This window comes from Notamacropus eugenii, chromosome 1 (genome assembly GCF_028372415.1).
Source record: "Notamacropus eugenii isolate mMacEug1 chromosome 1, mMacEug1.pri_v2, whole genome shotgun sequence".
In the NCBI taxonomy this organism is placed as follows: Eukaryota; Metazoa; Chordata; class Mammalia; order Diprotodontia; family Macropodidae; genus Notamacropus; species Notamacropus eugenii.
The window spans coordinates 485,318,862-485,345,921 of record NC_092872.1 but is presented as its reverse complement, the minus strand read 5'-3'; the positions used below and the strand labels follow the sequence as shown (position 1 = coordinate 485,345,921).

The 27,060-nt window shown below is 39.7% G+C and overlaps 1 protein-coding gene across 5 annotated transcripts in view; it reads left to right on the top strand.

Moving 5' to 3' along the window:
- Window positions 1–27,060, top strand: part of CCDC180 (coiled-coil domain containing 180) — a 154,117-nt gene that overhangs the window by 23,425 nt on the left and 103,632 nt on the right. For all 5 annotated transcript variants that reach the window (XR_011972245.1, XR_011972244.1, XM_072632833.1 and 2 more), the window contains 4 exons: window positions 3,821–3,909; window positions 5,096–5,218; window positions 9,578–9,751; window positions 25,976–26,088. Coding sequence is in view for 3 of the 5 variants with exons in the window: in XM_072632833.1 (XP_072488934.1) it covers window positions 3,821–3,909; window positions 5,096–5,218; window positions 9,578–9,751; window positions 25,976–26,088 (499 nt within the window). In the remaining 2 variants the exon portion in view is untranslated. The remainder of the gene's footprint in view (window positions 1–3,820; window positions 3,910–5,095; window positions 5,219–9,577; window positions 9,752–25,975; window positions 26,089–27,060) is intronic.

The following is a 27,060-nucleotide window of genomic DNA, read 5'->3' as shown; positions in this document are numbered from 1 at the left end:
TTGTCTTCCAATCACCATTATTCCCAAGGCTTTTCTTGTTTTTCTCTGTGTTCCTGTATTATTTCATCCTCCTCCTCCTCCTCAGTCTAACCCCACCCATATCCCACTCCAATCCTGCCTACCCTTTTCACTGAGCTCTTTGGAATTCCAGTTCCATAATGAACAAACTCTCCTCTGTACTGAATTTCTTTCTCTAACACTCCTATCTACTAGCCCTCATTGGGTCCTGGCTCTCCTGATGATGCTACATTCCCAACTATCCTTTCTAGCGCTGGCTCTACCTTCTGACATACTGATTCCAAAGGGGAAATCAGAAAACTCCTTGATTTCTTCTGCTATTTCCAGATTTTCCCTTTATCTCTATCACTCAGCAACCAAAATTTGAATCAAATCAAAAATTTCACCCAATCCAAATTATTGTGGCTACAAAATATTGACCACTTCCTCCTCTCCTCCCCCACTCCAGATCATCTGCCTCCTTTTTCAGATAGTACAATAGCTGGCTTCCCATCTTCCTCTACTTCTCCACTTTTACTCTTTGTCATTCACATTGATGAGCCCTCAGACTCCCTTTTATACTTCTGTAGTCTCCTTAAATCATAGAACTGACTACTTCACTTCACCCATAGGGATAGTCACATGCTGGTTCTCACCATTACCCAATACCCCAATTTGAAGCTGACATTCTATCTAGTCATAACCACCTATCATTCTGTTTCTATCTATGGCATAGCCTACAAATACCATGAGAATTTGGGAGAGGCAAATTGGAGAAGATATGAGGAAATGCATCTTCTTTCTTTCCTTGGAGAGGGGGGGGACTATGGGTGTAGAATGTTCCATTTGATGGATGTGTCTATTGGTTTTGCTTGATTGTTCTTCTAAGAAAAAGCTTGGGAGTGGAGAGAAAGGGAGCAGTTCCTATCTGGAAGGGCAATGATGTAAAAAGAAAAGGCATCAATAAAACTTAGAAAAAGACAGAGATACACAGAGAGATCAGTGAAGGGTAGAATAATTAAGGAAGGGGTCAGGCAGGAAGTGAGATTCAAACTGGAGCTGAAAGAATGTGTGATTTGGCTTGATGAATCATGCCAAGGAAAATCGCTGAGATGAGGGAGAGTATGAATGGTTATGGAAAGTTCATGGAAGGATATTTGGCCAGCTGCAGTGAAGGTTTCCTATTTGAGGTCAGCAAAAAATAATACTGTATGGATAGGGTAAGTCCAAGTCGTATTAGTCTTTAAAACCAAGGAACAGAGTTTATGCAGTTCACTGTGGATGCAAAAGGCTTTGGAGCTGGAGAGAGGCATGGTCAAAGTTTGGTGATAGAAACATCAACTAGATCCTGGTGTACAGGATGGTTTGCAGTGAAGAGAGACTGGAATCAGGGAGGTCAGGTAGAAGACTGATAACAGGTGTTCCATTATAAGGCTCCGAGGTCCTGGACTAAGGAAGGGGTATTGGGAATGGAGATCAAGGGGAAGGAAGGTAGAAGAGACCAACAGGCATTATAAGCTGCTTGAGGACAGTGACAATTTTGTACCAATACCTGGTACATAAGAAGCACTTGATAAATGTTGGTTGAATTGAATCAAATTAAGGAAAACTAATAGGACCTTGTGGTTTTTGTAGCTTTAGTTTATGGAAATGCCATCAAAGATGACTTCAGGTTTTAGAAAGTGGAAGAGACATTGAACTAATCTGGATGAATGGTTGTTAAGTTCTTTCTTTGGTGGACTAAATAAAACATAATTTGCAAAGATCTCTGTTTTGGTTAAAATAACCCTATAACTTGTCCAAGGTCCACTGGGATAAAATTCGAGTTACATTTAGAGGTGTACTGGTAAGTCTTTAACAACCAGCTTTCCAGGGGGAAAAAGTTAAGTTTGATATGCCTTATTAATATGCTCACCATCACTTTCTTAAGTGTAGAAATCAATAAAACAATAAGTCAAGCTCCAGTTAGTAGTATTTGCAGAATTCAGAGGTATAAATGCTCACACTGAATATTTAAGCTGTCTCCAGCACACTCCTGGTCATATTCCATATTAATGATAGCTAATTCACTCTTTTATTCTAAAAATTATTTATTGAGCTCATTCTATACAAATTCAATTTCAAATGTATAATATCTCTGACTGTCTGCTAAAGTCACCTGATGCCTCCTCATATCATTTAAGTGGCCCCAGGTTCTTTAAGGAGAACCATAGAATATAACCTCTGTAAGCTTTAGCCTTTAAGGAAAGGCCTGACTTAATTTAAAGGAAAACTGCATGTGCCTGTTTTCTGAAACCTAGTTAGTTTTGGAGAAGCTCTTTCTCAAGTGGTCCATGGGGTCATTCATTTTTTTGGACACAGAAAATCAAGGAAAATATCTCCTAAGGCAAGGAAGGCTTGTAACCTGAGTTCACGGAGGGATTGCTTGTAGTGACCCAATCACTTATACTTGAAAGATTGAATTATTCTTCCAACGCTCCCCACCCTACTTAATAGTATTTTATTTTTTCAAATTACATGTAAAGATAGTTTTCAACATTCACTTTTTTAAGATTTTGAGTTCCAAATTTTTTTCTCCCTCCCTGCCCTACCCCCGACACCAATCTGATGTAGGCTATACATGTACAAACATATGAAACATATTTCCACATTAGTCATGTTGCAAAAGAAGAATCAGAACAAAAGGGAAAAAATGCAAGAAAGAAAAAAAGAGAAAATAGTATACTTCAATCTACAGTCAGACTGTATGGTTCTTTCTTTGGATGTAGATAGCCTTTTCCATCGTGAGTCTTTTGGAATTGCCTTAGGTCATTACATTGCTGAGAAGAGCTAAGTCTATCAGAGTTAGTCATCACATGATGTTGCTTTGTCCGGTGTTCTCCTGGTTCCACTCACTTCACATACTGAATTATTCTTAAAGTAATATCTTTCACATCTTTCCTTCCACCTCCCATCTCTGCTGCTGAACCCTAGCCTTGATACCTCACCCCGACCCCCATCACGTTTCACCTGGAGAATAGCCTCCCTGACTTTTGTCTTAGACTATTGGAATTGTAAGGAAGTTTAGAGGTCATTGAGTCCCACCTTCATTTGACATAAGATGAAGCTGACCCCCAAGAAAGATGAAATGATATGCCCAAATTTATCTATCTTACTAAAGCAAGTGGCAGAGCTGAGTCTCACACACAGATCTAACTGTTCCCCGGCACCTTGCACATTTTACCACAGTAAAATGTAGACAGGTCTGATCATGTGCCCACCTTTCTCTTTTTCCTTCTCTTCCCATACCCCCACATCCTCCAAAATGTTCAGTTGTTCCCTCTTGCCTATCAAGTACTGTCTAAACTCCTTAGCCTGGTATTCAACATCCTCCACAGTTGGGACCCTCCCTCTATTTCCAGCCTTGTCTCCCACGTGCTCTTTCTTTGCTTCACTCAATTCAGTGAAACAAGCTTTTTTATAAATAGGCATTTGGCTAAATTACATTGCAGCAGGAGTTTCACAAAATTAAGCAGGGCTTAGTTGTAAATTATTAATGACATTGAGGATCAAACTCAAGTCCTTCCCATGTAGCATGTACGTATATTGGAGACAAGGCAAACCTAATTCACTTGAAAGACAAAAGAATGGACATGCTGTTCATTAGAGAACCCTTCTAGCTCTGTAGTATACTTAGAATTTTCATCTTACTCATTTGGAAAGTCTTTCTAGAATGATGGTCACAATAACTGAGAATAGCAGTAGATGAGGTTTCTGATTAGCTGAAATGCTTGCCCTGTGATTGTCAAACTGACTTGGATCTTTATCCCTTTTGTTCATAAAGATTACTGTGTTGGGGAGAGCATGATGAAGATTCACCTTCGGAATGAAGAAAATTGGCAGGAGTGTCTGGACTTTGTGGAGCAGTGCAAGGTAGTGACTCCAGAGAGCCCTCCTCATCTTGGAGAGTTTCAGAGGGGCAGGATTCTTAAGGTGTTGTGATATTTGCTAACATTATGCAAGTACAGAAAGATAAAATATGATCAAATGAAGATAAAACAGCTCAAGAGGGTAATGCGACATACACCTGGTAAAATAAAACATTTACATAAAACATTTACTGAGGACTGACTAAATCCTCAAATCTGAACCAAAAAAAGCTAAATACCTTTAGGATGCTTGCAGCTAGCTGGAACCCTGTGGCAACCTCAGAAGTTAAAAGGGTCTCCTTTTTTAGTAATTTGAATAGCAACAAAAATTTTTGCAAAACATAAATGGACTATACATGCATATATACATGTATATGTGCATATATATGCATATATATACATACACATACACACGTACAACTACACACAAACATGGATGATGTATGGAGAGATGGTATTGAAGTTAGGAAGACTTGCTTTGGAGTCTTTGCCTTTGACCCCGAGCAAGTCACTTCTCAGTGCTCTCGGTAATACCCTAGGACTATAAATTGTAAACAAAGTGCTACCAACATAGATAGAGGGAGTTTCCTCACCTGGGAGTTCCCAGTACCAATGAAATCACAGGTCCAAGCCTTATCTTGATCTAACTATGCACCAATTTATGTACATGCAGGAGTGTTCTGGTAAATATTTAACAACTGGCTATCTAGGAAAAAAAATATCTACAGCACAGTTTTACATTTAATCTACATTATAATTTTCTCTAGTACTTTCCCAAGTCTAGATGATCAACGAAACAATAAATCAAGCCCTGATTTGTATCATCTGTCAACTTCCAAAATGTAAATGCTCCCACTGACAGGTCACTAATTGACTCTCAGGAGCCTGTTCAAGCTGATGCCAGCATGCCTCTGAATATATGTACAACATGTACATGGGTGTGTATGAACAGTAATCCCAGAAACCACAGAAGTAAAGAATGGAGGGGAGAAAAGAGGATAAAGTGTTTCTTATAACTTTTGTGCGTTATCCAAAGGGCAGTTGACACATATCCCTTTTATCCATATGTTTTTCCTTCTAGGATTTTTTTAAGGAAGAAGTAGTTGGTATTTTAAGTATTTCTAAAGTATCCTATCAAATGTTTATTATGCTTACAATGTCATGAACTTAACCTTGCTCTTTTTCTTTAGAAACAACTGCTGGACTGGACAGTTTTCTCATTAGAAGAGATAGAACATTCCACGAGTCATTCCTTCTTCCACATAATAGGAAACCTTCAGAGGCAGGTGGAAAATGCACTGGAAATGATGGGTGTAAGTCTCTGAAAGGTTCTTTTCTCCATCCCAGGAGAAGTCAAGTCTCATTTCATCCTTTGACAAGAATACTATCTGACATGTGTCAGTTACTAAAGAGGTAGTGTTCCTGACTGTTCTTTAAAATAAGTAGCATGAGCTCACTTTCCAAGTGATCATTCTAGCCTTGAATTTCCTTCTTTCCCTCCAACCTCAGCCCATTTTATTGAGTTGAGAACTAAATAAGGTAAGATTTACAAGGTGCTTTATAAACCTCAAAGTACCACAGAAATGAGATTGTTGTTAGTACTCTATTAATTGGCTTGGATGTAATTTCTGACTTTTGGAGAAATTGAGTCAGCTGGATGCACAGCTTGATCTTATTGATTTCCTTAAAAGTTTAAAATTGACTTTTCTTCTGTTTATTATGTTATTCAGCTAAAATGAGTGACTTAAGTCTTCAGTGCTGCCTCATTACTTATGAAATCACATTTATACTCTTAAACTTGCTATTGAAAGTCCTCTGCAATCTGTCCACAACCTAGCCGTGTCACACAGTCATACGTGTCAGAGGTAGAATCTGAACCCAGCTACTATAACACATTGCTTCCCGTATAAGAATATACATAATTGGATTATAATTTTATAGATTTAGAGCTGGAAGTGACTTCAGAGACCATCTAATTCCATCCTTTATTTATAGAAGAGGAAACAGGGCCACAGAGGTTAAGTGACTTGCCTGAGGTCACACAGATAGTAAGTGCCATAGGGGTCATTGCAGCTAGTCAATAAGCATTTGTTAATGGCTTACTATGTGCCAGGCACTGTTATACCGTGCTGGGAATACAAAAAGAGACAAAAGACAGTCCTTGCCTCGAAGAGCTCATAATCTAATGGGATTGGCAATCCAGTCCTCCGATTAGCACTTGTTCCACTCTTAGCCTCAATAAGTACAAGGTATTTTGGGGGGTGGGGGAGTGGCTATCATTTGGGAGAGCACAAGGAGCCTCATGGAGGTGATTGTGTCTCAAGCACCTAATATGTGCAGGCTGTGATGCTGAGTAAGATTCTATGTTAATATATAAGACATGGTCCCTGCCCTTCACAGAATCATATGGAAATGAGATATAAACAGAAATAACTGTAAGCATCATTTATTACATGACAAATATGTCAGAGAAGTACAAAGCAGGGCTATTTGGATTTCAAAGGAGGAGGTCATTACTGATGAGGAATATTGGATGGTTTCATGGAAGATGTAGGTAATGTGTGAACTGGGCTTATGGCCTTTGGACGACAATCACCTATGATGAGAAAAAACTGAGAGACAGCATTTATGTATACGCAAGTTATGAAACTCAAAATCTCTAGCCAGCTCATTTACCCGCATAGTCTTTACACACTTGTGTTGTAAGTTCTATGGGAAAAGCTGATATCTCCTATTATTCCCTGAATTTGATCTGCAATAATTGGATAGAAAGCCACTTGCTCATGCTCTATCTCTAAGGGGTGAGTAATAATGTTCCTGGCCCTTAGAATCTCCATGTTAGACAGTAGCTTAAGGGAGGTTTAGTCCTACCTTCCACTGCATACTGAGAATCCTCTGTAGTTTTCCTGACATGCATCCATCCAACCTCCCCTTGGCATTTCAATGACAGGAGTTCACTACCTCCCTCACAAGGCAGCTCATTACTTTGTTGAACAACCAATTGCAAGAAAGACAAATAGTTGGAATCAAATCACCCAGCGTGCTATCTCTTTATTTTATTTACCTGGGCTAGAAGTGTGGAGTAAAAGGTCGTTTTAAGATAGTATTAGATGTTTCTGTAGGGTTGACTTCAATTTTATTGAGTGTATCCTCTGTGTAAAGAACTGTCTAATTAATAGAATATAATTAAAAAATCAAAAGAAGAGCCCCCCTCACCCTGCCCTCAAGGAAAATGAGAATTAGCTTACTTTATGTAGGGCCCAGACTGTGACAGTGAAAACACAGTATAGAAATGCAAAATGAAAACCACCAAACCCAAAAGAAATAGTTACTGAATGGCTCCTATAGTAATATCCAAAGCCGAAATGAGACATTTTTGCAAGTACCACACTAGTAAACAAGGCAATGAATATGAAAGCTACCATTAGTGATGATGGGTGAGACACAGACTCTACCTTGTGAGGGAAACAGATGCTGAGATGTATGAAGTGGTTCTCTTCTCTTGCTCCTTCTCTTATTTCAACTCTGGCCTCTAGGACCCTGGCTGCTCATTGGTGAGCATTCACCTTCTCTGGCCCGGATCTAGGTCTACCATCCACTTCCCTGCTTATCCCCTCCCTCCTTTCCCAACTCTATCTCTGAAAATAGTAATCAATTCAACACTACCATCCCTAAAAATGGACATGCCAGCCAATTGTCTTATATAACTCCAGTCACTATTCCCTCTAACCATACCTGGCCAAATCATTCCTTCCTGGTCATCACTCCCCTGATGGGCCTGGAGTCAGGGAAGACTGCAGTTCAAAATCCAGCCTCAGATGCTTAGTAGCTATGTGACCCAGGAAACATCATTTCAACTCTGTTTATCTTAGTTTCCTCATCTGTAAAATGGAGATGAGTAGCACCTACTGCCCAGGATTGTTTTGAGGATCAAATGAGATAATTGTAAAATACTTTGCATGATATTTTCATTATTATTTGAATACTCAGTGCTTAGCATCATGCCTGACACATAGTAAATGACCAATTAATGTTTTTTTCATTCATTCGTTTGAATGAATTCACCTTCCTCCCACCTAAGACTTCCTATTTTGACTAATCATTCTTGATATTCTTGATAGCCAGGTGCCTAGGAGGTTTCTTTTTCATACTTGGTAATAAGAAATCAGCTTACTAGGGTTGAGTGATAACTCTTTTTAAGCCAGTTGTGGGGAGAGGAGGAGGAAGATTGGGTACTTCTCTGTAGTCCCAGTGGTTCTTGAGCTCTTTGCTACTTGTGTTGTGACCTCTTACTCCAGGTGGCATACTATGAGGTGGTCCCTGAAGGAACGTTACTATTTGCGATAAGGAACCAGAGTTCTGGGGTGGGACCAGGGCTAAAAGCCCTTCTCACCACCCCTGGGCCAGAAGAGAACTTAGATTCCCATCAGTTATGGCCTGCACTTGCTTTCCTTGACAGAGGAACTCTAGGAGCCAAAACTGGCTATCAATCCACTCCCCTAGCAGTTGAGGAAGCCTCTAGTCACACCCCTACACTCACTATCCTGTCACCGTCTTTACTCTGTCACCCTTTCACCACTTGACCCCATCCCTACCTTCTTCTTTAAAGCAGTGACCATTAAGTTCTCTTGCTCTGGGGTTAATTTCCTGCCTTTCATAAATCTGGGCCTTGGTACTTTACCTTGGTTGTGATTCTGAAAATGTGACTTCCTAGAACTGAAATGGGGGTCTTGTAAGCATATTCATTAAATTACAGCAAATGTTCATTGAGCACCTGCCAGCACAAGGCTAAACACTGTGGAAAGTGTTAGATTTGAAGTCAAAGGAATTGAGTTCACCTGCCAAAATATCATCTGAAATTCCTTATGTGACTTTGGCTGAACCTCTCAGGGCCACAGTTTTCTTACCTGTTAAATAAGGTGGTGGTGTTTTTGTTTAGTCATAAGAAGATCCATCGAATATCTGAGAGGCCTTTCCTCAGAGCTTGTCAGGGATAGCATCCTTCAGAGTCAAGAACTCCAGTGAATGTATCTGGGCCAACAAAATACACCATTAAGACTTCTACTGGTAAATCTAATTTGTTTCTGCTGACCATTGTTCTCTTGTATAAGACTGTTCCCAAGTCTTCTAGATTAGCATTTGATTTACATACACCAGCACAAGTAGATGTGTGAGCCAGCTGAGCAAGTCTTTTGTAGGAGGGGGTCAGGCCATATTACCTATTTTTGTCCACCTGCTTTAATATTTTGTGGATACTAGTATAATGTTAGATAGCTAGGTGGCACAACAGTTAGAACCCTAGTCCTGGAGAGAGAAAGACCTGAGTTCAAATCCAGCCTCAGGCACCTCCTAGATGTATGACCTTGGGCAAGTCACTTATACTCTATTGACTTCAGTTTCCTTATCTGTAAAATGAGAGCACCTACCCCCCAGGGTGGTTAGGAGAATAAAATAAGATAATATTTAGACATAATATTTATAAAGCACCTGGCAAACCTTAAAGTTCTCTATTAATGCTAGCTATTATTACTGATTACCTGTTATCCCTCATTCTTGGAACAGATATTGTTTTGGCTGGAAAGGGTCAAGGATTAAAGAAATGGGTAGAAGATCTCCATCTTTCCTCTTGGTAAGCAATCAAATAATAGATTCCCTGTATTTTGTTCCTCCAGAAAACCTTCGAGGAGGCACTCAAACAGGCAGAGGTACAGAGCCAAGATTTTTTCACATATTTACAGACAACTCTTCACCTTTGGGAGGACCATAGGAACTGCCTAGTCCAGGAAGAGATCGAGCTTGAGAATAAACTAGAGCAGTGTCGCTGTAAACACAATTATGAGACTGAGGTAAGACAAAAATATTCTCTCACATACACAGAGCACATTGTGGTTTACCAAACTTGCCTCAAAACAAGCCCATAAGGTGGGCAGGGTAAGGATAATTCACTTTAATGGATTCAGGGTCTCACTAGTGCAGGTTACAACCCATCCATGCTTTTACCTTCTGCTGTTCTGCACTCCATCTTTCCATAGATCTCCTACAGAAGATCTACCCAACATGCTGCAGGTCTTTCTCTTTTCCTGTTAAGATTTCAAGGATAGCTGTACAGCATGAGGGCCATCCTTCTGTAATCTCTGCATGACCATCCCACCTTCTTTTCTGGTCATAAATGTATTTTTTATCATACACCACCCACTTTTCTGACATTTTAGCACCTTGGAAGCAGCAAGAGGCCACAAAGGCCTGGGAATCTTTTGGGGGACAGGCCTGAATCAGGTCGGTCCAGTGTTCAGGTTTGGGATTGGAATCAAATGAAATGTTTGTCGATCATCTAATATTTAGTGAAAGGATGTTGATTTAACAATATCATGGAAAGGACGTTCAGCAAGGATACAGCATTGATTCCGTGGGACTCAGTTCTTCTGCTTTGGCATGTGCTGTGATGGTCCTCTAAGGAAGCAGCACGTGTGAAGCCTAAGGAGTTTTTATACTTAGGCAACTAAGAAGCTATGTCAACAGTTCAAGCCTTAGTCTCCTGGACCAATTAGTTCATGGAAAACAATATTTTTAGAAAGAAAATAGCATAGCTTAGGGACTTTAGTAGGTATCTCTCCTGTCACTTCTGCCTCTTTCTTTCTCTAAGAATAATAATCACATCCATACTATTGTTGCTCCTGGATTCTGGGTGTGCCAGTGGATTGCCCTATTATTCCTTTCATCATCTTTGTGAAAATTTCGTAGACCAAAAACTCCTTTCCTTGGCCTCCATTTCTTTATGTGTGTTATCTTTCCAATTAGAAGTTAAACTTGTTGAAAATAGAAACTTGTCTTACTTTTTGCCTTTGTATCTCCACAGCATAACACTGTGCTTAGCACATAGTAAGTACTCAATAAATGCTTTTCATTCATTCATTCATTTGGAGTATGTAACACACAGCATCCTATAACAAGGTTGCATGCAGTACCCAAATAATAGGTCATATGCAGAAACATACATAATAAATGCACTATAGCCAGCCAAACAATGAATGCAGCGTGAACCCTTCTATGTAGCAAACACAGGTGTCTTATACCACACGTAACATCACAGGTTGTCTTGTTTCATGGGTCCTCACCTCATTCATTACATTTTAAACATCATAAGCTAATTTGGTCACTGAGTAAATAGCACTGACCCATTTATCCTGACCTCTTGTCAGCTTGGTGTCATCAGACCCTACTTGCCTGAATTTATTCTCCTTAGCACGTTTGTGGCATGCAGTAAGTGTTTGATAGTTGCACCATCCATCTATGTCAGGTGGACCAGTAGCACCTGAAGACACTATGGATGATTTATGTTCTAAAGGTGCTTCCAAAGCTGAATTATTCGGAATCAAAGTGGTAGTTTCTGTATTCAATCTGGCGTCTGGGCAAAGTTCCCTCTTGGTCAACTTCCCTGACTCTCTAATGGGTATCTACACATCTTTGTCCTTATCTAAATGCACTCCTTTTGAGGGATTAGATCTCATTTTATCCGCCACTGGTTTGTGTGCTGCCCTTCTTGCAAAATGCTTGACTAACTCTATCCCTGTTGAATGATTGCAATACCTAACCCATATGCAAAAGGAGTCCTCACTATTTCAACTAGACAAATTGACATCTAGTCTTGACACAAGAATCCATCCTCTCTCTCCATTTTTTGCACTGGCTGTCCCTCATGCCTGGCATGTTTTCTCTCCACACTCCCTCCTCTTAGAATCCAGCACCTTCCATAGAAGACTCTCCTGCTTCCCCCAGCTATTAGTATCTTTGCCTCCAAAATTACCTTGTATGTATTTTGTATGTACCTAGAGAGTGTGTATTGTCTCTTCTGTTAGAATACAAGTTCCATCAGAATGGGGACTGTCACTTTATCTTTGTATACCCAGTGACAGACACATGGTAGGTGCTTCAATACTTTAAGGACTAAAGACTGTGGACAGCAAAGGACAAGTTCACTGAAGCATGGTTCACACAGACCAATGGCACTTTTTCTGATGAAGTCCCAGGCTCTAAGACACGGTCAGCCATGTCATGTGACAAAGGCCTGACTCGCTGAGTGTCGCAGATCACCCTCACCCCTTGTATGGATCATCATCACTTCAGACTCCTGTGGCCCCTGGGTCAGGGTGTTCACTCACTAGACAATAGTGAACATGAACTTAGCTGGTCTTTGGCACTACTCATCTCTGGAAGGTAGCATCCAACTTAGTGCTGGAAATTGTTATTCCACTCTTGAAATTGGGCTCCATATATATAGTCTCATAGCTTACGGTGACATCCCATTTTAAAGCCAAACATTCCAAGTTGCTTGAAATGAGACCTGAGTTTCACTGTCATTAAGACCTCTACTGATAAATTCAATAGGTTTCTGATAGCTGTTGCTCTCTTGGTATAAAACTTATTTCTAAACCCTCTCAGCAAGCATTGATGTGCTTGTATCTGAATCAACCAAAACTGCATGTATAAGGCAACTATTTGACTGAGTCTTCAAAAATCCATTGAGATACACTCCAGGGGTCAGGTCATATTTCCCATTCTTATCCATCTGGTTTTCAGTCTTCTCAATCACATACTCACAAGTGATTATTGAGTCTTAACAATGATAACATAGTTCTTCCAACTCTTTGATTGTTGCCACCAAATTCCAGAGAAGTCTTTAGCCCTTGAAAAATGCTGGACCTGGCCATATAACAAGCTTATCTGACTTTCCACCTCAATACTCACTCCCTATTGAGGCTCTGTGTAACCCACATACTTGACAGAAGCTCTGCAGAATTGACACTTCCCAGGCAACCTAATGCATTTATCATTCTTTCCCCATGTTTCTTCAATGGCTTCCCAAAGGCATGAGATCAGCCACGTACATCAACACCTTCAAATCCCTATTGTTCCCTATAAATTGTTGAAAAAGGGCAGGAGTCTACAATACACTTTGGAGCATATGCTCCAAATGGCATAATCCTTCTGGATGTAGACTTTGAATAAATGAAGTAAAGTGGACCAATGACCATGCCATGAGTTCATGAACTGTGTGCTTAGGCCATCAGTGGTTTTGAGTGTTAAATATGCATAGTAGGTACTACCAGATTCCCATGGCAGAGAAAGACAAGAAAGCCTGCATCTCTAAAGCAGTGCATCCAATCTTAAGTTCACATTCTCTGGGCCTCTCAAGAGGAGAAGTGGGAAATGGCAAAGTATTGTAAAAGCATGGAAACAGCCCCTCTTTTAACATCTTCATGAAAGATTACTCACCGAGTGGCTATTCTTTAAGTGATGAGTCTTTCCAAACCTAACTGTGCTGGACCTCAAAAGACCACAGTTTGTTGCCAGACCCATGCTTAGGTTCCTTCCAGATTACTAGAACCTGTCAGAGATGGCCATTCTCTAGCACAGTCTTCAAGAATCCAAGGTCAACTCCACATTACATTGAGCCATCAAAGTAGGACTTCTGAGGAATTATTTTTTTTTCCCACTTTCCTGATGAGGAAACTAAGGCTCAGAGACTTAAGGAACTCATTTGCAATCATGCAACTAACAAGTTGTGGGGGTACTGGACTTGAACCTCAATCTTCTGGCTAATGGGCCAAGGCTCCTTCAACCATATCACAGCTAGTCTGTTTTTTAACAGCCTAGCAACTGAGGCCAACCAGACCATGCCTGCTTTATCTGTGTTGTTGTTGCCTCCAACAGCACTGAACTGTCCTTGAACTTATCTCTCTAAACCAGTTGATTATATAAGATCTATGCTTGGCTTAGCATATCTGGGTGCCTTAGGTTAGGGGCCCCTCTGGCTTTCGACTGCACTTGTTTTGTTTGGTTCGGAACTATCTTACAGACAATAATAAGTAGGAGAGTACAGGATGTTGTTCTCCTCTGAAACCCAAAGGATGCAGCTTGGTCCCTATTAGTGGATGCAGGGATGGGGAACATCAGGCCCCAAGGCCACATGTGGCCCTCTAGGTCCTCAAGTGCAGTGTTTTGACTGAATCCAAACTCAGGAGTGGGGAACCTGTGGCCTTGAGGTCACATATGGTCACCCCTGACTAGTGGATATTCACTGGAAGTTATAATTGTGTAAAGTATAGTAATTGGCCTCAACCTATTGCGAATATGAAGTATAAATTCAAATTATGTGATCACATTAGGGGGAATTCATTATTTGTACTAATTCACATTCCACCTTCCTATATATATGTAAAAAGAAGAAGGAGGCCAGTATTTATGAGCACCCCTGAAGTAAAACTCTGTATCAGTTCTTATGATCATTTATTATTCAACTAACACAACAGCTAGATTTCCACTCCAGAGGAAAATCAAACATAAAAAATACATTTTTTTTTCCTAATACATACTAGGGAAAGAAAAAAAGTCAATTAAAAAATTAAGCTCCCCCTAGTGGTAGACGCCCAGGAACACAGAAGTCTGTCAATGAATACTAACCAGTATAAATTTCATTCCTTCTTTGCCTTTTCGTGTTGTATAATTTTCGTCCCCACCTTGCCACACATTCTCCAGAAGGGATTTGCCCAGTGGACTGCAGGTCATCCATTCGTTATGCCTCACTTCCTCTACATGTCCAACCCACCTTCTTTTCAGGTCATATATGTCCTTGATGCTGTTTTCAGAGGCACTTTTCATTTCCAAGTTATTGCTGGTACCATGTGACACTTGGTTTAAACCTGCCATTCAGTTCATCCCAGTTAAGATTAATGCCATTCAATAAGACAAAGATAGAATCCATAGGACCTGGCAATGGCTTGGATGATGAAGGAAAGGGAAGAGGGATTCAGATTTTGAACCTGGGTGAATGGCTGAAAGAATCGTCCACTGTCTCAACCCTTAAATTCCAGAATCTTGACCAGAGTTGACTTGGGGGATAATCAAGCCACAGTACCTAGGATTCCATGAGACAGATTTATGCCAATTTATTTAATTTCAAAATGCAAGTATTTCAACAAGCACCAACCCCTTTGCTTAAGGCACTGTGAGCAAATGACAAAAAAGTTGTAGACCCCAAGGTTTCCTCAAGAAGTTTAGGTTCTTATTTGGGGAGAAAAGAAATACACAAGGGAAATAATTAAACAACCCAAAGCAGCAGAAGAGTGCTACCAACGGTAAGTGCTCCAGGAGTTCAGAGCAGGGATAGCTCAACATGAAGTGGAAAGGGGAAGGGAACAAGGATTTATTAAACACCTACTATGTGCTGGGCACTTAAAAAATATTGCCTCATTTGATCCTCACAACAACCCAATGAAGTATGTACTATTACTGTCTCCATTTCACAGTTGAGGAAATTGAGGCAGGCGGAGGTTATGTTATCTGGTCAGTCCCTTTACTCTACCTACCTAGCAGAAAAAAGTAGCTAGGAAAACAAATTTTAAATAGTAGTTTGTATGATTAATATAAAACCAGGGGAAGTGAAATTAGAAGGGCTTCAGGGACAGACATATTAAACCTAATGGAACACCCTCCCTTTTTTTTCTTTATACAGAGAAACCTGCTAAATAAACCAAATTAATTCTCTTATTTTATCCTCATATGAATCCTATAGGGTTGTCAGGACACCATTATTATATCTGAGGATGAACTGAGGTTATTGAACTAGGAAAAGAGAAGATCTCTGAGATGTGATAGATGATAGCTGTCTTAAAAGACAGGAAGAGCTGTCACATGTAAGAGAGATTAGACTCATTCTCCCTGGCTCCAGAAATTAGAGAGAGGTAGAAATAGTGGTTGGAAGTGGCCAAGAGCTATCTTCCTTGTATCCTGTTTCATAGACCTAGAGCTAGGAATGATCCCAGAGGTCATCTATCTACTCCAACCCCCTCAAGTCCAAAACATTAAATGACTTGCCTAGTATCTCATAGTTAATAAACAGAGGCAAGATCTGAGCCCAGGTTCTCATATTCCAGAGCCACTTTTCACTGTTATACTCTCACTTCCTTCAGAAGTTATCTAAGAGGAAAATGGGCTGCCTTGGGAAGGAGTGTGCTCCTCCCCATTGGAGATCTTTAAAGGTTAATTGACTACTTGTTGAGACTATTGAAGAGGGGATTCTACATCAGGTAGATGGGGCTAGGTGGATTGATGGACTAGGTATGTTCACATTACAGATGAGACATTTGAGCCTCAAGAGGAAATTAAGTGGCATACCTAAAGTTGCATAACTAGCAGTAATTGAGAGAGTTACTAAGTAGTCACCAGGTCTTGAATTCAGACCTTCTGAATCTCAATCCAATAAGCTCTTAACAAGAGCTACAACCTAAAAAAACAAAACAAAACAAAAAAAACTGCAGAGATCAGCTAATGCAACTCTCCCATTTTACAGATGGAGAAATCATAAACCAGACAGAGAATCTGGCTTTCTGAAAATCATTTAGGCTAATTAGCAACAGAGGCATTCTGATTTCACCATGCATGGCTGCCTATTTAGGTCCTGCCTCTGGGAAGTGTTCTTTTGGAAATACAGTGATAAATTCTACCTCTCTGACTCCTACAGCTAGATGGCTCTATCTGTCCAGTACAGCACCAAATTACACTGGAGTTGGTAGCAAGATGGCCTGGGTTTGAATTTCAGCTCTGACACTTACTCATTTGTGGGGGGTTATTTGAATAAAGTGGGCAAGCCTCAGCTTTTCTATCTGTAAAACAGAAAAGTCCTCTTGCTCTGGCATCCTTGCTATGGTACCTTTGAAGACAACACTCTTAATAATCATTAATAATGATGAATATGAGGAGCATGAAGAAATCCAGGAATATTTATGCAAATTGATAGAAATTGAGGAAGGGGAGGACCAGAACAACTTTCCACACACACACACACACATTAGCCCAACCTTACAAAAAATATTAGCAAAGCTTCATAACCATGACGACATAAAAGACTATAGAAACAGAGTAAATAAGTTGTTATTATTTTATGTAAAATTTTATTTTAAAAAAGAAGTAGTTCTACTTATGTATAGGTTTTTGTTCATTGTTTTGAGCAGGGTGAAATTTTCATCATGTTTAGACTCAAAATTTATTTGAAAAAAATCCAGAATTTCTTCAATGTGGATATTTCTTCCCCCTGGGCAAATGAAATGGTATGGCTTAGACTTCTGACATAAACTTTTCCTGACATCTTCCCTGGAAATACCTTGTTTATTTTGGCAGTGAATAGAGCCTAGACCTAGAGTCAGGATAACCTGAGTTCAAATCCAGCCTTAGACACTTACTAGAAGGGGGACCTCAGGCAAGTCACTCATCCTCTGCCCGTCTCAGTTTCCTCAGCTGTATCTCCCAAAGTTGTTGTGAGACTCAGTTGAGATAATACCTGTAAAGGGCTCTTAGTGTAATGCCTGGCGCATAGTAGGTACTACATAAATGCCATTATTACTGTTTTTGTTATATATTTTGTGTTTAAGACATTGAGTAGTGGATTGAAAGTCAGCTTTCACATCAGGAAGAACAGGGCCCAAGGCTCACTCCTGACACACACTGGCTAAGTGAATTTGGGCCCCATAATTTCCCAATGTTTCAGCCAGCTCTTTAAGGCAGAGAATTGAAATGCAGGTGCAGGTCTAGATATGTCAAGAAAGTTTTTTTGGGTTTTTTTTGTTAGGAATTCTCTATGTAGGCAGCAGGTGGCACCAGCAAGCAAGGCTTGTATTTGGAGACTCGATGGAGGGAGAAATTTCCTCTGAAGGCCCAGCTTTCTTGCAGATCTCATATCAAAGGAGTGGCTTTCCTTTGGAACTCAGTCTACCAAAATGGCGACGCTGAGTTCATGTTATTTCTTTATTATTATCAAGGGATAATGACCTACCTCTCAGGTAGTTTTTGAGGATTAAATGAGATAATATTTGTAAAGCATTGAGCACAGAGGCTGGCACATAGTAGGTACTTAATAAATACTTATTCTCTTCCCTACAAAAAATGGAATTGAACTTACCTATGCATCCCTCTGGCCAAACCTGCCACTCTTCACCAGCTTGTGATTTACATCTAGGAATGTCTGAACCCCAAATTCATCTGCCAGGCTTAAACAGTGTGATACAACTCTTCTACTTCAGTCTAAGAACTTCAAGCCTCCCAGATCAGTTCCCACTAACTAAGCCTTTTGGTTCACTAGAATTAGGAAAGGTCTCCTCTTTATACTTACGTAGGCCAATAATGTTATTTACTAGATAAATGAGATCATTTAAGAACAGCAGGTTCAGAAAAGACAAGCTAACATACCTGGCTAAATGAAAAAGATAGAGCAACTTAACCAGGACATAAAAGAGTTCCTTGGAGCAGTCCCGTCCCCTTGGGCTGACTGTCATTGCACCAGAGCTGTAGGTCTCTGCTATTACCAGTCCTGCTTCCAATGTATGGTCAAGTAGGGTCTGGGTCTTGTGAAAAGGCTTCCTCATCACTTAGCTTTCAGCAGCAGTTACTCTTGAATGCTCTTCAGTTTGCCTACCTCTTCTCTTCTTCCTGCTTTGGATTAGAAATCTGTCCTAAATAATGATGATAATAATAACTAGCGTTTATGTAACTCTTTAAGGTTTGCAAAGTGTTTTCAGTCAATCAGTTAATATTTATTAAGCTCCTACTATGTGCCAGGCACTCTAAGCACTGGGGATATAAAAAGAGGCAAAAGATAGTCCCTGCCCTGAAGCAGCTTACAACCTAACGGGGAAGACAACATGCTAACAAATGTATACAAAGCAAGCAAGATACAGGAAGCATAGGAAATAATTAACAGAGGGAAGGCACTGACATTAAGAGGGGTTGGAAAAGGCATCCTGGGGAAGGTGATGGGATTTAAAGGAATCCAAGGAGGTCAGTAGTCAGAGCAGAGGAAGGAAGAGAGTAGTCCAGGATTGGGGAGCAACCAGAGAAAATGCCAAGAGCTGAGAGATGGAGTGTCTTGGTGGTGGAACAGCCAGGAGACCAGTGTCACTGAATTGAAGAATGTGTATCAGGGAATTAGGTGTAAGAAGACTGGAAAGGTAGATGAGGGCTAGGTTATGAAGGGCTTTAAATGCCAAACAGAGCATTTTCAACATGTTAAGACGTTTGGTCCTCAAAGAAACTGGATAAGGAAATTGAAGCTGCGAGAGGTTAAGTGATTTTCTCAGTCACACACTGTTACGTATTAAAACTCAGGTGTTATTAGCCTGTCTTGAAATTATTTATCTTAGTAGGAACTATGTTTTTAATTCTTGGTATGGTCAGACTTCAATATTACCACAACCACTCAAAAGTTCTTCTGAGTTTTTATGGCTGTAGTGGCTGACCTATTTCATTTGGACAGTTCTTTCTTATTTGACCTTTCTCTGATCTACTTTTATCCTTATAGAAATATAGGAAGAGACCATAGAAATCATCTCATCCAACTCCCTCATTATATAGGGAAGGAGATTGAACTCTAAAGAATTTAGATTATGTGATCCTAAAGGAAGTTATGCATGGTTAGTAAGCTATATTCTCTCTCATGGTGGACTCTTATGTGACTTGCAAACAATTTAATGAGTTAAGGGTGGCATCATAAAATGTTACAACTAAGAGAGACCTTTAAAATTATCTAGTTCTCCCTTTCCTTTTACAGATAAGGAAGCTCAAGCCCAAAGAATTTTGAAATAATTTAGACCCATGGTTGCACAGCTGGTTAGTGGCTGTGGAAAGAGAAATAGCTATTACTAATATGGTTGGGACCCATGCAGTGGTGTGCTAGAGCCAGCTCCAATCACTACTGAGAACCAATTGTTAAATTTTCAGCATGAGTGTTTATACCTCAGAAATAGGCAAACACTACAAATCTAGAGCTTGATTTATTATTTTGCTGATTGTATAGATTTAAGAAAGTGTTACTAATCCTGAATGTGTCATGTAATTTTTTTGATAGCTATTTGTTAAACATTTACTACAACCCATGGTAGTAAGATTGGAAGCTTTGTAACATAGACTTAGTTTTTCCTTAAAATGTCAATGAAATCATTTGCAAGACTTAATTGATCCAGGCCCAAGGCTCCAACCAACAACATAGCTTCTAAGAGCTACCATAGCAGTTAATGAAGTTGCTTCAGTGACAAAGTATGGAGAAGTTAAGTCTCCTAAAACACAAATACCCAACCCATAACTAGTCAGCACTTCTCAGTGCTCTACTGCCATGTAAGCCAATATACCTTTCTGACCAGGCATGCTGTGATGGCTAATGTGGAGGTGAAGAAACCAATCCTGTATCTTAGCTGAGTATCTTTTTCATGATATTGTTTAGAAAGCTTTCCTTTTGTTAAAAGTTGCATGGTACTGTAGGAATATGTCATTTCATTCCCATCCTGAACCTCGACTAGTAGACTAGCCTCAACCACTAGAACAATGATAGAGCCTAGGACTAAGGCTCTAGTCTCCTGCCTTACCAATCTGATAGTTCCCTTTCCATTGTGTTGCCCTGTCCCCTGAGTTAGTGGCTGTGGAAAGAGAAAGGCTATTATATGGCACTCCTCTCTTATGTGAGCCCATAGAACACTATATAGGGCATGCGAGGAGACACAGAATTTAGATAAGATCAAAGGGGTCAGCTGGAGGTCAGTTAGTCTGACCCCCCCCTCATTGTATAGATGAGGAAACAGGGACTTGGACAGGTTAAGTGACTTGCTTGAGGTCACTCAGGTAATAGGTAGTAGGACTGGGATTTGAACTGAGGTTCTCTAACCACAGTCTTTCACAATGCTCCAAATTCAATGCACTTTCCTTGTACCATACAGCCTCCGCAGTAAAGACAGAGGATCCCTGTCATCAACATAACTTTGTAGTCTAATAAGTAGATAAGATAGGAACATGGAACATCATTCATGGTCAAGACTGCTTGCATCTCTCCTGCCACAGAGTTGCCAGCATCCTCGGGTCATGCTGCTTTTTTCAGCTGGGCATATCCTCTCTGACAAACATGTTCGCTGAGCATTGTGTTGTCTCTGCTGGGTGTCTCTGTTATCTTGGAGATCACCAAGTTTTTCTCTGCACAAATTAGAAAGCCTCTCCCCAGTAAGGGCAAATTGGTCATTTAGTCATAATTTAGTCATAGCTAAGGCCACGAGCTACAACATCCAGCCAGGCAGCTGAACAAACACAGTCAGTATCCCCAGACCAAGATTAGGTCTATTCACTGGAGATGATCCACTGTCTGAATGTTTGGAAATCCCCTATATTTGCTCTTTAACCCCTTATGGAGATCTTGTGACCAACTCCATTCTTGGGGCTTTCTAAAAGTAATACTCAAGGATGTGCTGGTTAGCTTAAACTGTCTCACAAGAGAAAATTATGAAATTTTCAGTGTGAGCATTTATATCCCTGAAGTTGACAAATGCTACAAATTAGGGCTCGGTTTATTGATAGACCTAAGAAGGTGTTGAAGAAAATGGTGGTAATACAGATTAAATTTAAAAGTGTAGAAAAACAGTGGAAGACCCTAGGCCCCAGTGTGGTGGAGGAGGCAAACACCAACTGGTACCAGGGCCCCCCTTGTCCCTCAGCACTGCCAGGGGAATGGGAAAACTCCAGCTCCAAGAACAGGATGTACTTCAGTGTACCCCCAGGCAAACAGGTAACCTCCAGTGTTCAGATCTCCAAGTGCTTCAGCATAGACCAGGGCAAACAGGTAGCCTCCAGAGACCAGACAGCCAGAAATACCCCATCTACCTCACACACCAAACACCAGCATCAACACAAGGACCCTGACTCAGCACCAGGTAAGTTGCCAGAACCTTTATAGCCTCCAGCGTTACCAGCCATCACCCCACCCCACTCAGTGCCGCACCAGATATGAGGATGCTCTACCATAGGCTTCAGGGCAACATCAGTGCAGCACCAGGTAAATAGTCAGAGCCTGCAGCCCCTGGCAATGTGCCTCTACCACCCAGGGAGCAGACTTCAAATTTAAAAGACAGGAAAAAGGTGAAAAAAGATGAGCAAAAAAATAATCTGAACATAGAAAGTTATTATGATGACAGAGAAGATCACCAACTCAGAAGAGGAAAACAATATCAAACACCTATAGATAAGAAATGGGAAGGGGTCACAAACCCAGAAAGAACTCATGGAAGAGCTCAAAAAGTTTAAACATTATATGAGAAGTAGAAGAAAAATTGGAAAAAGAAATGAGAGAAATGCAAGAAAATTATGAAAAAAGAGTCAACAGCTTGGAAAAAGAAAACAACTGCTTAAAAAGTAGAATTGGCCAAATGGAAAAGGAGATGCAAAAGTCCACAAAAAGTGCAATTGGCTAAATAGAAAAGGAAGTACAAAAGCTAACTGAAGAAAACAACTCCTCAAAAGTTAGAATTGGGCAAGTGGAAACTAATGGCTTTATGAGACATCAAGAATCAATCAAACAAATTCAAAAGAGTGAAAAAATAGAAGAAAATTGGAGAAACAAGTGACCTGGAAAATAGATCTGGGAGAGACAATATCAGTATCCATTAGACTACCTGATTGCCATAATCAAAAGGAGGACCAGAAAAGTATCTTTCAAGAAATTATCAAGAAAAACTGCCCTGATATTCTGGGACAAGATGGCAAAACAGATGTTGGAAGAATCCACTAATCACCTCAGTAAAGAGACCTCAAAATAAAAACTCCAAGGAACATTAGAGCCAAATTACAGAACTGTCAGGTCAAGGAAAAAATACTGCATATGACCAGAAAGAAACAGTTCAAATATCAGAGAGCCACAAACAGGATTACACAAGACTTAGCCTTTACATTATTAAAGGATCAGAGGTCATGGAACATGATATTCTGGAAGGCAAAGGAGCTAGGGATACAACTAAGAATCACTTACCTGGTGAAATTAAGCATAATGCTTCAAGGGAGAAAATGGTTATTCAATGGAAATAGATGAATTTCAAGCTTTCATAAGGAGAAGACCAAAACTGAACAATTTGATCTCCAGTATCAAGACCCAAGAGAAGCCTAAAAAGGGAAAAGAAAACAAAAGGAATTCAATGGAGCTTAGCTGTTTACATCCCTACATGGGAAGACACTTGTAAATTCTTCAAAATTGTACTACTTATAGTACATCTAGAAGGAATATAGATAGACAAAAGTACAGGTATAAGGTGAATTAGAGGAAATGAAATAAAATATAAGTAAGGTATAAGAAAAAGGAGTACACTGGGTACAGAAGGAAGGGAGAGGTAGAATGGGGTAAATTATTTCATATGAAGAGGCACAAAAAACCTATTATGGTAGAGGGGAAGATGGAAAGGTGGGCAATGGGCATTGCTTGAGCATGACTGTTATCAGTATTAACTCAAAAAGGGAATAATATAGACAACCAGTTGGATATAAAAATATATCTTACAGGACAGGGAAGTAGGAGGGGAAGAGATTAAGTAAAGGGTGGGGCAGAAGAGAGGCAGAAGCAAAACACTGGTGAAGAAGGAAAGGGTAAAATGAGAGAGAGGACAAGCAGGAGGAAAAATAGGATAGAGGGAAATTAATAGTAATCATAACTGTGAATGTGAATAGGATGGACTCTTCCATAAAATGGAAACAGATAGCAGAGTGGATCAAAAAACAGAATCCTACAATATGTTGTTTACAAGAAACACACTTGAGACAGAGAGACATACAAAGAGTAAGGGTAAGGGGCAGGAGCAGAATCTATTATGCTTCAGCTGAAGTAAAAAAAAAAAAAAGCATAGGTAGCAATACTGATCTCAGACAAAGACAAAGCAAAAATTCATCTAATTAAAAGAGATAAGGAAGGAAACTGCAACTTGCAAAAAGATACTATAGACAGTGATGTAATATAAATACTAAACACACATGCATCAAGTGGTATAGCATCCAAATTCTTAAAAGAGATGTTAAATGAGTTACAGGTTCATGACCAAATAAGAGATGGAGAGCATTACAAAATGTAAAATAGGTAAATTTGATTATATTAAATTAAAAAGCTTTTGCACAAACAATACAACCAAGATTAGAAGGAAAGCAGAAAGTGCAAGTGTCTCTGATAAAGACCTGATTTGTCAAATATAGATCTAAATTTATAAGAATACAAACTTCCTCAACGGATAAATAGTCAAAGTATGTGAACAGGTAGTTTTCAGATGAAGAAATCAAAACTATCTACAGGCATATGAAGAAGTGTTCAAAATCACTTTGAATTAGAGAGATGTAAATTAAAACAGCTCTGAGGCACCATTTCGCATCTATCAGTTTGGCTAATATGACAAAAAAGGAAAATAATAAATATTGGAGAGGATGTGGGAAAACTGGGACACTAATGCACTCTTAGTGAACTGATTGAACCATTCTTGAGAGCAATTTGGAACTCTGCCCAAAGGGCAACCAAACTGTGCATACTCTTTGATCCAACCATACCACTACTAGGTCTGTATCCCAAAGAGGAGAAAGAAAGGGAAAAAGATCTACATGTGCAAAAATATTTATAGCAGCAAAATATTGAAAATTGAAGGCATGCCCATCAATTGGGGAATAGCTGAACAAGCTGTGGTATATGAATGTAATGGAGTACTATTTGCAATAAGAAATGATGAATAGGAACATTCCAGAAAAATCTGGAAAGTCTTGTATGAATGATGCAAAGTAAAATGAGCTGAACCAGGAAAACATTGTACACAAGATCAGCCACATTGTGTGATGATCAGCTATGAATGACTCAGCTCTTCTCAGCAACACAATGATCCAAAACAACTACAAAGGACTCACAAGGGAAAATGCTATCCACATCCAGTTACAGAAATGATGAACTCTGAATGAGGACTGAAGCATACTTTTTTCACTTACTTTATTCTTTTTCACAGTTTTTTCCTTTTTATTTGTTTCTTCTTTCACAACTGTGACTAATATGGAAATATGTTCTACATGATAGCATATGTATAACCTATATCAAGTTGCTTACTATTTTAGGAAGAGGGGAAGGGAGGAAAAGAGGGGAAGGAGGGAAAAAAATTGGAACTCAAAATCTTGTAAAATTGACTGCTAAAAATTTCTTGACATAATTGGGGGAAAATAAAATGCTATTTAAAGTGTGTCATGCTTACATTTTTTGGGGGGAGGGAGAGCCAAATGTCAAACATTTACCAGCACACCCCTGGGAATACCCAACAAGAACCATGTGGATGAGATTCCAAGCCTGTTTTGCCCCTAAGATCTTCTCTAGACTGCCATGCAAAAGAAACTAAGCAAGAATAAAATTAAATGAAAAAATGAAAAATGAAAAATGAAAAAGGCAAGGATATTCTCTGCCGTCCTCTTGGCTCACATCTCTGCCTTTAATATGTGTGTCAAGTCTGTAAGTCAGCAAATACTTGTTATGGGCTTTTTGTGCTCCAGGCGCTATGCGGAAACACAGGATAGAACAAATGAAAAGAAAGGTAGCCTTTATCTCTCAAGGAGCATTACATTCTAATAGGGAAGATAATACATAAAAGGGAGGTAAAGAAGGGAAGAGGAGGTATCTATGTGGGGACACGATGGCAAAGTTCAGATTACAAAGGATAGTTGATTTAGACCTTTCCTCAAAATGGATATTCTAGGAAGAATTCCCCATTGGAAGAAGGGAGTCTAAGGGGAAGAAATAGAAGGAAGTTGAAGGATTGTAGCGAAGTCCAGAGATTGTGGTGGGAAAAAAAATATTGGATTTGGAGCACGTAAAATGAAGGAGTTGAAAAAGAAGACCTCTAAGAAGATCTCTCCCATTCCTAAGTCCATGATCTTATGTCTATTAGAGGCATAAAACCCCAAATAACTGGTTTTATGCTTGTTCTGACAAAAGGTCACTGCCTGCCTGAAAAATTTCAAATTTCTTTGAGAAATTACTTTCAAAACATAATACCTAGACTTGAATATAGGTCGTCAGTGATGCTTGTAGAATTGATTGAATGAATAAATGAATATGTGCATTCCCTTTCCTCCCCTCCCCCAGCCCCTGCTAAGTGCAGCCTAGTTGTATCATTCAAACTTTCCATGAAGGAAAGCAATTGACAAAGGTGATATGACCTCACCTTCCAACAGACATATGCTAACTTTTCAAAATTATGTTTTCCTAGTTAAAGGAAGCATGCCTAGATATTGTTCTGGACCAGATGAGACAAAGCGGTGAGGATATTTTGAAGCGTCACCTGGACAAGGCTCACTTTCTGCTTTATGACATTAGAAAAAGGTAAGTATGCACTGTATGGTACAAACACCAGACCAGGGTAGGAGTTTTGGTCTCTCCAGGGAAATGTTAGTTTTGCAGGGAGATCCCTTGTGCCTCCTCCCCACCACCTGGGGATCCTACAGCAACTATACCACATTCCACTTCTATACAAGGATTTGGAGGAACATTTTTAAAAATCATGAAGGTAGAAAATGAAAGGCAAAAGAAAAGAAAAGCCTTCACACAGAGAGAAACTCACTTTGAGGCCATACACCTTTAACCCTAACCAATCAGTTTGCAAATACTTAAAATTGACCACACATGGGACTGGACAGAAAAATATGGATTTAAAGCACCTGCCTTACTTTAAGACAACATCATCACTTTTACATATGGAAGACAATAATTTTTTTAATATGTTAAACATTTGTAACATTTACATTTGCTTATGAAGAAACCTCTGCAATGAATGCCTCATGGTGGCGGGAAGGCAGTCTTGGGTTTCCCATGGTTTTGCTGGCAGAGCACAAACTCTGGCAAATCCTACCAATCAGGAAAGGCTCTGGGTATGGACCTCAGGACATACTCTGGGTCTTTTACTTCAAGAGGAGCCTTGGTATGTAGGAGAGCATGCTAGCGAGAAAGACCCAGGTTCAGATCTTGTCCCAACCCAAGCTCCATGACCATTGGCAAGTCCCTCAATTTCCCTGAGGTTCAGTTTCCCCATTTCTAAAATGTGAAGAGTTGTGTCTGTAGTCCTTATTTCACAGGACTGTTGTCAAGTAAGATAATGGAAATGAAGCATTTTTAAATATATATTTTATCCCTCCCTCTATTACATCTTAAAACAATTTTTAAACATTTAAAGTTTTGAGTTCCAAATTCTATTCCTCCTTTCCTCCCCTCCCCCCGAGATGGTAAGCAATTAGATATAGGTTATACATATGTAATCATGTAAAACATTTCCATATTAGTCATTTTGTACAAGACAAA